Below are 11,651 nucleotides of genomic sequence, written 5' to 3'. Positions count from 1 at the left end.
AGGCTGCCCGCCAACAGTGGCAGCGAGAGCAAACGTGAATGGTTGAATTGGCCCCACCACCGGTGACGACGCCAGCCGGTTGTGGAAAATCCAAACCCAGCTTTCAAAGCGGATGTGTCCATGCATCTGGCATGTTGATTCAGTGAATAGGAATGATAATAGCGATATGCTGATACCCATTATGCAGAACAATAAGCTGGTTTCAACAGCACACGTCAGTTTTTGCTCCACGGAATGTGTTTGGTATGAACTGACGCGTTAGCCTAATCATTCGAGGGGAACATGGTATTTTACGGAATGGTATTACGATAAGCTACTGGTTCTAGCTGAGCGACTAAAAATGTTGGATGAAAGCGCCTTGCTGGCATTATTTGCACTGCGTGTGCTCCTCCTTTGCAAGCAATATCCAAATGCACATAGAGCTTATAGGAAGTGGCATTTTCGTCAGATGGAGAGATATTCAGTTATGACCTTGGATGCAAGAAGCAAAACCTCGGTATCACGCAAAACAGGTTCTGTGAAAACACCATGTGAAAAGTGGAGATCAATTACCATGCGGTCGGATGGGAGTCAAATTGACCTCCAAAGGTTTTTCTTTAATAGTTTCCGAACGGCGCAGCGTAGCCGCGCTCAATGTTGCGTGGCTGTAGATAGCTGAATAGCGGATCGTCTGGCATCAAAAATTTATATGTACTTTGCAAGGTCGCTGACCCTTGGCAAGCCAAAGTCAGGCCATGGTTTCAGCAAAGACAATTTCTAGGGAATCGTTCAATTTAATCCAACAACGGAGTGTTAGATGAGACCATACATCACTGAAATACTTTCTTGGGCAGCACAACAATCGAGTGTACACGCTACCTTGATCTAGGGTCAGGTATGAAGGTCAGATCAAGGCCAAAACAAACCTGTTTTAGTACTCAAGGGCTTGCTGTATGGGGTAGTTTCTGGTGCCCATTTCGAATTTATGATAACAGAATCGCATTATACACCTTCCATGGGCTTTTAAAGGTTAGAAGAGATCACTGACCTAGAATGACCCAGGTCAACATTTTTTTAGGAACGTATTGTTAAGCATAACCTTTGTCGCTTACTCAAGTGCAAAGCTCAAAGCAGTCTTTTATGATTTTGGTTAACATAAGCTTCAAAAGGTCAAACATGATTGCTGACCTAAAACGAGCATGTGACTCTTTGCTTAGTACAGATGTCTAGGTTCTGGGGGTCTTTGCAGATTAGCCTCAGATTTGACCTTGTTTGACCTTATTTGACCCGTATTTGACCTAGAAACCTCAAACTTTAACCTAAATGAGTTCCGTACAGGTCAACACACCCTGTGAATTTGGTGTCTCTAGCTCTAGCTCTCTTAGTTCCTGAGATCTCAGGGGTTCAAATTGACCCCCTCTCGAGCGAAGAGTACCCAATCGGCCACCCGGGCGCGTGTTAAGTTTATGTTAGAATAACATCGCTTATCCTCACGGCTTGGGTAAAGCTGGTTCACTTATATCTTGGCAGGGCACGCTATGCGGTATCACCATAGGTATAGCAATAAGTCAAGAATGAGTCCTCATTTACGAAATAGCGTGTAGCGTGCGTAACATGCCGTGCCGTTGTTTGAGCCGGCAATCCCATGGGCCTGCAGCTGGTGGCAGTGCTGTGGCCTGAGTCGACTTCTGTTGCCTGCACATGTAGGCTCGTATTTTGTAGGCCCACGTACTGAGAGCTGCCGTGAGCCAGCAGTTTTTATCGCTCAAGTTTTGCAGTCTGTACGAACTCCACATTCACATCCACACGTTTTGTGGCACATGCCAGATCCGCTGCTGTTTATTAGCATGAAACAATACCTTTGTGAACAGAATAATCACATAATCATACCTGCATGCATTAAAATTGCTATATGTGTCGGTGACCTTTCTAAAGATAACAGAGATCAGTGACCTATGGCGACGATGTAGAAAACTTGTGGATCCTGGCTTGTTTTTGTGCTGGATCTGATTTAGAACATGAGCTTATGCCCGCTCGGATTATGCCGTTTGAGCCCCATACCGCTGTGTTGCATACTTCAAAATTTCAGTAGTATGGTTGACATAATCTGGAGGGCTGCCGGGTGACCTAAACGGTCCATGCAAGACATCGTTGGCCTCGGACGTCAGATTATAACTATCAGTCGTTTTTATTTCGCGTGTCTAGCTAAATTTCGATTGCGCGGCGAGGAGGCCAACCCCTTCCTCACTTCGTCAACGACGCGAGTCGAATGGCGCCAACGGGGAGTGTTAAGCTAATGAAGCGTTGGAAACGGCCTGTCTGGCGTCTGGGGCTCTTAGTGGAGTCGTTCCGCAGCACAAGAGCTGAAAACGTTGGAAAATCTGCAGTGTCTGCAAATGAATCGCATTGATCGGTTTCAGTAGAAACAATGAAACTCACAACACTTTTAAAGTTGTGCACTCTGGGCTTGTGGTAGGAAGCTATTCAGTTACACATATTCTTGCTATTTGTCAGTGGTCTAAAATCCATATCTGTTAGATTTAGCTGTTGCGGGCTAGTATGGGCTTACAATAACTTAAACTCCTATTCTTTAAACATTTGATCCGAACCTTTTGAATCGATGGCTTTCTGGCATCAGAGCTCACGTTAAGCAGTACTTGTGGTGTAAGCCCTGACTTCCACCATCCGATCGAGCAATTCCAGGTCAATGGTAATAGAATCACTGTCCCCCTCCTCTGACGTTTACGTGACCTTTGGCGCGGAGAGCTTGCCAACGGCCACAGCCATACATGTGAAACGAAAATAGCGTGCACCTATATATACTCGCACCCACCTGGCCACGAGTGGATAGATCGAAAGGGTTACGCTCTAACCAACAATTATCTTATTACACATATAAATGCTATCTCTTGATCGCCTGTTTGTAAATTTAGCCGAATGGACAAAAAATCAAGACACGAATGTTTTGCCATTTACATAGGGCTTATTCATTCATTACATATGCAAAATCATATATATATATATATATATATATATATATATATATCGTAGATTAAACCTTTGGAATTCGTGATCTTTAGTTAAACTGTATGCTGGACTGAACCTGGGAAAGATGAGCTACGTTCTGAGAAGGGCTCCCAGATGTATGATCCGTAACGAGCTCTGAGCGCTGGTGGTGGTGACCCGCCCCTTTTGGCCGCGGGCCAACCCTGACCTATGCCCTCTGTGTCGCCAGCCGAGGTCAGGATGCCGAGCGGTGGTGTGGACAAGCCGGTGATCGAGGACAACCGGGATGGCACCGTGACCATCAAGTACGAGCCGAAGGAAGAGGGCCTACATGAGCTGCTGCTGAAATTCAACGGGGAGCACGTGCAGGGTGAGGGGCCAGGGTTCAGGCTCGGTCAGGGGCAGAGGTCACGGTCTCGAATGGCTGTGGCCTGAAGCGCGGAGACAGCGATGCAGTGACAACGCGGGAACCAACGTAGGAGGGCACACGCTGGAAAATGAAACGGGATGGGATGGAAATAGGGTGCTCAGGACCGGGTAGCTAAAGCCTTCCAGCTGCATTGTCAGCGTCTGTTCTACTACATCTGCCACGACCGGGGCTCGTTCGAGTGTGATGGGTGACCCGTCAGGGCCGCCTGGACCGGGGTCGGCCGATCATCCAGCGGGCGGCGAGCCGATGCCACGAGCCGCTGCACCCGCTCCAGGCTTCCAGCCCGCTGCCAGCGGACGGTCGCGTATTTTTAGCGGCGGCACCTGCTGTACGGTCGGGAGGAAAACTCGGTCACGTCTACCGGCGGCAAACGAGCCGCTTTTTCTCATCCGGTCGCTGCTTTCTGGGACGGGAGGGGGGATAAGTGGCAGCGAGCCACGAACAGACGATGGAAGAGCAGGCGGGTATTTAAAACGTGGCAGATTATTTACGACAACCTTGTAGGCTTTTGAACAACAACCCTCGTGTCGTGCTCGTGAAGAGCCAGGACAACTCGCTTAACAATTTGCAAAGACAGTAATTTCCTCTTCACCAGGGCGAGTGCACGTGCCAGCTAGGAGTAAGTGGCCATTGTTGGCCAACACTGGATATTTCTGTACTACGTTGCGTTCAGTTCTGTCCTCGTGCAGCCAGCCTACGCCACGCCCGACGCGCTCCGTCTCCGGCAGGATCCCCGTTCAAGTTCCACGTGGATTCTCTGGCGAGCGGCTATGTGACGGCGTACGGTCCGGGCCTGGTGCATGGCATCACCGGCGAGCTGGCCACCTTCACCATCACCACCAAGGACGCCGGTGCAGGTAGTGAAAGACTACGCGGTAAATACCACACCCCACTCTAGGCATGCCGCCGTTGCCGCCGCCGCCGCTGCTGCCGCCGCCGCCATCGCCGCCGCCGCTGCTCCGACGCCCGGCCCATGCTGTCGCCCAGTCTGCGCTTCTGCCCTCCTGCGGCTGCCGTAGCGTCGTCTTTCGCCGAGCCGCAGCGCCACCTATTTTGCGGATCCGGCAGCCGCTGCACACGAGCGCTTGGTCGTTGGAGTGGGATGTGACGTGTCGTATTGTTGGTGCTCTTCATTGAGCACACTTCGGCATGCGGGTGCTTCCATACTTGGCGAGCGGTTTCATTGCTCTTGCGCTTGGTTATTCGGGACTGCTAGCAGACTTCTAACGTAGCCTTATTTATCCTAAAGTATACTGCATCTTGTTCATCAGCGTTGTCTGCTGAGAGCAAAAACCACGGTTTAAATCTTTCCAAAAGAGGGTGATGGTCCTTGCTTCGGTTGTGATAAAAGTTGCCCATAGCAGAGAAAACGGCGTATACGACTGCCCACATTCAGGTGTAAGGGTACAAAATACATAGCTTTATGGCCCAGCAGGCCTGTCACCCAGTTGCATTTACCAGATTCTCTTGTGTCTTCCTGACAACCAGCAGAACAGCAACAGGGGGGGGGGGGGAGGGTCAGAGTTCTGCCAGTGCGCCAGTTAATACGGGAAACGCATGTTGATAAATGATAGATAAACGTTTCACATATCGTACCTGGGTGCAACTGCACCTCTAGTGCCCTGCAATATTTCAATGAAAAAGTGGTGGACTCAAAAGTGTTTGTAAGCTGCTTGACGATTGGGCGATCCATCCAATCCGTCTTGCCCCATGGTTTGGTCAAAAGACGTCTGGAGAGGGGCTCGACAATCAAACAAAACTGCGTAGTTGTCTTCCAAGTAACGCTTATGCGCTGACGCTCATATAAGCCAAGACCTCGCATTTGATATGTTTGGATATTGTGTGCCACCGTGTTTGGATATTGTGTGCTCGCAATGTGCGTGTAGATAATGTCTGTGGACTGCGGGGTTGGATAAGTTACGTGTACTACACAATTTCACGAACTTCCCAGTAAGGTGTTTTCTGGTTTCTGTTATTGTCCATGTTTCGGACAGCTTTTTGGAGTTGGTCTGCTGGTATAATGTGTTGTTTGTGTTTGATAAGCATGGTATTTTATCATTATGAGGTACCGCTCAGAACTATGACCTTGGCATTTCGCCGCTACCGAAACATATTTGCGTGGAAATTTATTGTTTGTCACCAGCTGTCTTGTTCCAGACTGAACAGCACAAGTTGTCGTTGGATTGATTGTCATTTAAGGTCGCCATATGGTCATGTTATGCTTAGGAGTTTATGTATGTATTCAACTTTTTGTCCATATAACCACTAGAAATGGTTGCATTCGTTTTTTAAATAGAAATTTCGAGGGCTCTTTCCGCTCACGTGATTTGCATGAACCGGGCGGTCGCAGGCAACTGGCACTGTACTCCGCCGTATAGTGCTATATTTGCACGCATCGTTGCGTTGAGATGTTAACTTTGGCTGTGCGAGTAATTACCCAGCTTGCACAAATAGACACTTTAAACTATTAAACTGACCATACTTAACGATGCAAGTTTGAAGGATCTCCTCTCTCACGTGATTTGCACGAACCGGACGCTAGCAGACAGCTGACACTGCGCTCCGGCGCGCGGTGCTGTTCAGGAGGGCTGTCGCTGGCGGTGGAGGGCCCGAGCAAGGCCGACATCAGTTGCCATGACAACAAGGACGGCACGGTGTCTGTCTCGTACCTGCCCACCTCACCCGGCGTGTACAAGATCGCCGTCAAGTTCTCCGACAAGCACATCAAGGGCAGCCCGTTCGCGGTGAAGATCACTGGTGAGTCAGGCGCAACGGTGAAAGTCACTGGTGAGGAAGGCGTAGCGGTGAAGGTCACTGGTGAGGAAGGCGCAGCGGTGCCGCCAGCCGGTGGTGTTGCTGGCACGCATCCACAGGCGACAGTCGCAGGGCCGGTCAAGCTCGGAGTGACGCGCTCCTCGCAGTGTTGTGTGCTGGGCTGAAGTCACTGCGGAGAGGCCGTCGTGCAGTTCATCGTGACGACACTGTGACTGGCGCTTGAGTTTGGCTCTTCGCAAGGGGCGGCTGGTTTCCTCCTGTGGCGATGTCAGATCCTCAGCAAGTGTCTGTCGTCAAAACCAACCTTGTACCTATATATGTAGCCACTTGAAAAATATGGCGCAGCGGCATCATTCTTTCTAACGAAACGTGTCATGCCTGGACAGCTGGCCACTTCCGTTCGATGACAAACGCCCTGCCCCCCCCCCCCCCTGCCCCATGAACCTGGACTGCTCGATCTCACGACCGAGCTTCTCTGCCGCAGGCGAGGGACGCAAGCGGAGCCAGGTGTCGATGGGCGCCCAGTCGGAGGTCACGCTGCCCGGCAAGGTCAGCGAGAAGAACATCAAGGTGTTGAACGCCTCCATTACGGCACCGTCCGGCCTGGAGGAACCCTGCTTCCTCAAGAAGCTGACCAACGACCAGCTAGGTAAGCCAGCCGCCAATAAGCAGTCTGTGGCGACAGAGTACACTACTAAAAAAAGAGAACTTGCTGAGCAAGCGCATGCACACGCCCCTGTCTGGTGTAGCTGCCCGTGTGACACTGCTGATAATGTGTGGTGCCTGTAACCGCGGACTGCCAGTCACAATGATGCATTTCAACTGACAGAGCGTCCGGAAAGTCTCGTTATTCATGTTATGAAAGCCTCATATGCAGCCGACTTAACACATTTTTTTGTCAGCTTCGCTGGGTCTATTGAGGCCTGACATCAATTATTTTACACTTTCACCACCTGACATGAGAAGCCTGAACTGCTGGACGCCGTGAGATGCACGGTCCCCCCCCCCTCTCTCTCTCTCTCTCTCTCTTTCTCTTCTCTCTCCCTCACTCCCTCTCTCTCGCTGTCTCTCTTGCCGTCTCTCTCTCTCTCTCTGTTTGTTTTTCGCTCGCTGTGTATCCACCGCCGCCATCACCGTCAGGCACTTCTTTCTTCACACCGCCCCCGCCGCCGCCAGGCATCTCCTTCACGCCACGCGAGATCGGCCAACACCTGGTCAGCGTGAAGAAGAAGGATACCGCCATCAGCGGCTCACCCTTCAAGATCATGGTCAATCCTCAGGAGGTGGGCGACGCCTCCAAGGTGAAGGTGTCGGGCACGGCGCTCACTCAGGGCAAGACGCACGTGGCCAACAAGATCGCCATCGACACTAAGGAGGCCGGTCAGTGTCGTCGTCGGGCAATGGGCGGTGGACAGTCAGTGACGTCGTCGCTGGGCGGGCTCGGGCCGGGCCTCTGGGCTGGACGCCCCTCGCGGGGTTGGCATTGAGCTACCTACACACCGGTCACCGTCTGCGAGGCTGCGACTTTTTCATTCAAAAGGCATAGCGCTTCATACCGTCCGCATCTATCTCAGACCGTTCATATCGTCCGCAGCTATCCCGGACAGTTTCGTACTGTCAGCAGCTATCCCAGACCGTTGTCATACCCTCCGCAGCTATCCCGGACCGTTACGTACCGTCCGAAGCTATCCCGGACCGTTTCATATCGTCCGCAGCTATCCCGAAACCGTGACATACCGTCCGCAACTATCCCGGACCATTACATACCGTCCGCAGCTATCCCGGCCAGTTTCATACCGTCCGTAGCTATCCCGGACCAGATTTCAGCGGCATGCGCTGCAATCAGTTGTTGCTTGTTCATTTTGAACGAGATTGCATCTCGCGTGGACGCTTATACCAGCACGGTTCTCATCCAAGAACTAAGGCCTGGTGTCAATGACGGCTGCAGACCGCTGTCAGCGTTCCTTGATGTCCATCGATTCAAGCCTTTGACTGGTGGCCATTGTTCATTGACCAAGCGCCAACCCGCTGCTAGGCTATGGTGGCGTATCGCTGTCCGTCGAAGGACCGAGCAAGGCCGAGATCAAGTATGACGAGAAAGCGGACGGCAAGCTGGAGGTTTCTTACAACCCCAAGGAACCAGGCTTCTATATCATCAACCTGAAGTTCGCCGACCATCACGTCAAGGGCTCGCCGTTCACCTGTAAGGTAGGCATTCGGGTGCCGCTGAGGGGACCAATCACACACACAAATGGGGCAGCTGCGTTTTTTTTTTAAGGAAATCATTGCATATTTTAACGCAGGTCCTTGAAAGCCGATGATAGAGCACACCACACTTGTAAGTCTGCCCTTTGGTCTGAAGCAAAGTGAGCAGTGATCAGACGGCATTTCGGGCCTTTCGTGTGTTGATGTAGAACGTGCTAGCGCTACGTTTTACATCATTCACACATATGACTACTGGCACAACATGTGACCTCAACTACAAAGATCTCTTACGCACTGAGGTCATGGCAAATATCCTCATATCCGACCTAGAAATGCCGCTTGAATGGGCGGACGTTCAAACAGTGCACACAAATAAAGCACACCCGCAAAAGCCTGCCACCAGTCGTCCTGCGGCAGCACCGGGTGCTCGCATGCAGCCGGCAAGCGCTTCATAGGACAGGCGCTTCCATAACCAAGCCGGTGGCTGCTCCCAGGTGACGGGAGAGGGCTCGAACACGCAGACGGAGCGTATCAAGCGTAACCAGGAGGCGGTGCCGCTCACCTCCGTCGGCTCCAGCTGCGCGCTCACCTTCAAGATGCCGGGCGTGTCGGCGCTCGACCTGAGCGCCGCCGTCGCCTCCCCCGGCGGCGTGGTGGAGGATGCCGCCATCTCAGAGCTCGAGGACAACCTGCACGCCGTCAACTTCGTGCCCAAGCAGCTGGGCGTGCACACGGTGTCCGTGCGCTACCGGGACGTGCACATCCCCGGCTCACCGTTCCGTTCACTGTCGGCCCGCTCAAGGTTTAGGGGCGTGAGGCGGCGCGGCTCGAAGGCGAGGCGTCTCTCGCCCAGGCACAAGGCGTGCTTGGGTCTCCGCGTGGGCTCGTTACTGACGCCGGGCTGCGCTTCATGTTTGTTGCATGCCCTCCCCTCTCCGGTCTTTTTTTGCGGATTATCAACCGAAGAGTGCGTGGCGAATGTGGAAGCGGCCTAAACTGTACATTGTACACAGCAGCATGCTGAAGCGGAAAGCTGCATCTGCAGCTATCCCATCCGCTGATGATACCCAAGTTTTTACATCTGGAAAAAGACTCTCCCACAGCTCATTGCTACACTAAAACACACACTTGACTCTTTGAGCACCTGGTTCCTCTCCCACGGTCTGAAAGTAAATACTGGTAAGACGGAACTTATGGTTTGTGCTCCCGTCAAAATGGCCGAGGCGTGGTTGCCATATCTATTCGGTTCCACGATGGCGCAGTGCGTGGGGCCCCCACCGTCAGAAACCTCAGCCCAGTGTTTGACAGGCACCTCACCTGGTACTCTCACTCATCTGCCCTCGTCAAAAAGTTGCCAGCGGTATCCTCTCACGTGCGTTGACAGATCCCACGTGATCTGCCTACCCTGGCCAATGTCGTGGTCGTCTCGCACGATCGCCCGCCTTGCCACCTAGGCAACAGGTCAAAGAAAAAATGCTAAATGCCTCCAAAAGACATTAAAGTTTTGCGCTGCGCGTTGTCTCCGATCTCGCAAATTTTATGGCATATCAGACGTGCGTAAGGAGCTGGACTGGCCTACTGCCACTCAGCTTTACTAACGGTACTCCATTAACTGCTTCGCAAAATGCTTGTTGTCGATGAACCGCAAGCTCTTGCCTCCCAGATAAGGGGCAACTCTGCTCTTCGCTTAAGCTCTGCCCGACAGGGCACTGATCTAGCTCTCTCACAGTGAGGACGGAGGTGGGTAGGCGCGCTTCCTCAGTGAGAACGGAGGCGGGTAGGCGCGTCCTCAGTGAGGACGGAGGTGGGTAGGCGCGTCCTCAGTGCCGTACGATTCTGCAACGCTTTGCCTCACTTTGTCACTCGCGTCCTTTGAACTTTTATTTGGAGAGTTAATGACTATATGCGCGTGTTTGTATGTGCGTATTGATATATATATATATATATATATATATATATATATATATATATATATATATATATTATATATATATATATATATATGTGTGTGTGTGTGGTGTGTGTGTGCGTGCATGCGTGCGTGTGTGCGTGCGCGCGTGAGGTATGTTTTTGAGTGTGTGCCTGTGATGTTTTCCACTGCGATCGCTGCCACGAGTGTCCCTTTTGACATACATCTCCGTTTGATCTTATCGACCCGACACTCAAAGCGGTCATTTCGGGCTGGAGGGTGTTCTAGACGTCAATACAATCGTACATGAATACAAGGTGCGGGAGAATGGAAGGATAAGAGAGATAAGGTAATCACTCAACAGGTTTCAGTAGTGACTTGCAATGTGTGGGCAAGTATTGCACGCATGCCGTTTTTTAGCCCGGCTATCTAACATCTTACCTGTTCCTAAACGATAATAGTTTGTGACATTATCGTCTTTTACGAACATCTTAACCATCGCCTTTTACTAAAAACAGCAAAGCAGCACAAAAAACTGCCGTAGCTTCACAACAATAGCACTAACGTAGCGTTTATGCTATCCGCGTTTCGCATCACTGACGTGACCGTCCTGCCACGTTATCAGGACACTGTCACGAGGCACCACCCGTACCAGAAGTAGTGGCTCAGTCTGTGGCATGTTGTCATCTGTGACCAGGCTCGCCCGAGGTCATACCTTGGGCCTGTGCCCTGACCTGACCTGGGACTGAGACCTGGCCTGAGCTGGGACCCTGACCTGACCTGACCTGGGACTCCGACTTTACCTGACTGGTACTCTGACCCGGCCTGACCTGAGACTCTGACCTGACCTGACCTGGGATGTGCCCCGCAGGACGGCGGCGCCCACCGCGTGCACGCCGGCGGGCCGGGTCTCGAACGGGGCGAGCAGGGCATGCCCAGCGAGTTCAACGTGTGGACGCGCGAGGCCGGCACCGGCTCGCTGGCCATCAGCGTCGAAGGGACCCAGCAAGGCCGAGGTCGACTTCAAGGACCGCAAGGACGGCTCCTGCTACGTCAGCTACGTCGTCTCCGAGCCCGGTCAGTGCTGACACATTCTAAAGCATATCAGAAAGTGGAAGGGGCTTTCTTGTGATACGGATTCAGCCTATCGAAAACTGTATTTGTGTTGATAGGTAGAATTTGCGGGACATTTTCTTCATTCGTTCAACACCCTCCCCCCGGCCATGAGTTGTTCAGCTGTACCAGCCCAGCAGTTCTTTGACGTGAGTATGACCCTTATCGCGGACAGCAAATATGATCATGTAATCATGATTTCATTGTCGCATCGTGTGTGGTCTATGGTGTCAC

General features: G+C 51.9%; 1 protein-coding gene across 1 annotated transcript; it reads left to right on the top strand.

Annotated features, from left to right (window-relative positions):
* The first annotated feature begins 3,153 nt into the window (after positions 1-3,153).
* On the top strand, positions 3,154-11,407 carry LOC119107720 (filamin-A-like). Its single transcript, XM_037231263.1, is given in 10 exon segments — positions 3,154-3,355; positions 4,144-4,272; positions 5,999-6,172; positions 6,675-6,839; positions 7,367-7,570; positions 8,226-8,398; positions 8,890-9,172; positions 9,175-9,197; positions 11,176-11,301; positions 11,303-11,407. Coding segments are annotated over 10 exon segments (1,527 nt in total). The 5' UTR covers positions 3,154-3,195; the 3' UTR covers positions 11,393-11,407.
* The last annotated feature ends 244 nt before the right edge of the window (positions 11,408-11,651 follow it).

This window comes from Pollicipes pollicipes, unplaced genomic scaffold (genome assembly GCF_011947565.3).
Source record: "Pollicipes pollicipes isolate AB1234 unplaced genomic scaffold, Ppol_2.1 Scaffold_6686;HRSCAF=7923_pilon_pilon_pilon, whole genome shotgun sequence".
Classification (NCBI taxonomy): domain Eukaryota; kingdom Metazoa; phylum Arthropoda; class Thecostraca; order Pollicipedomorpha; family Pollicipedidae; genus Pollicipes; species Pollicipes pollicipes.
Note: the sequence above shows the minus strand (reverse complement) of the source record. Positions and strands in the feature narration are given on the sequence as shown.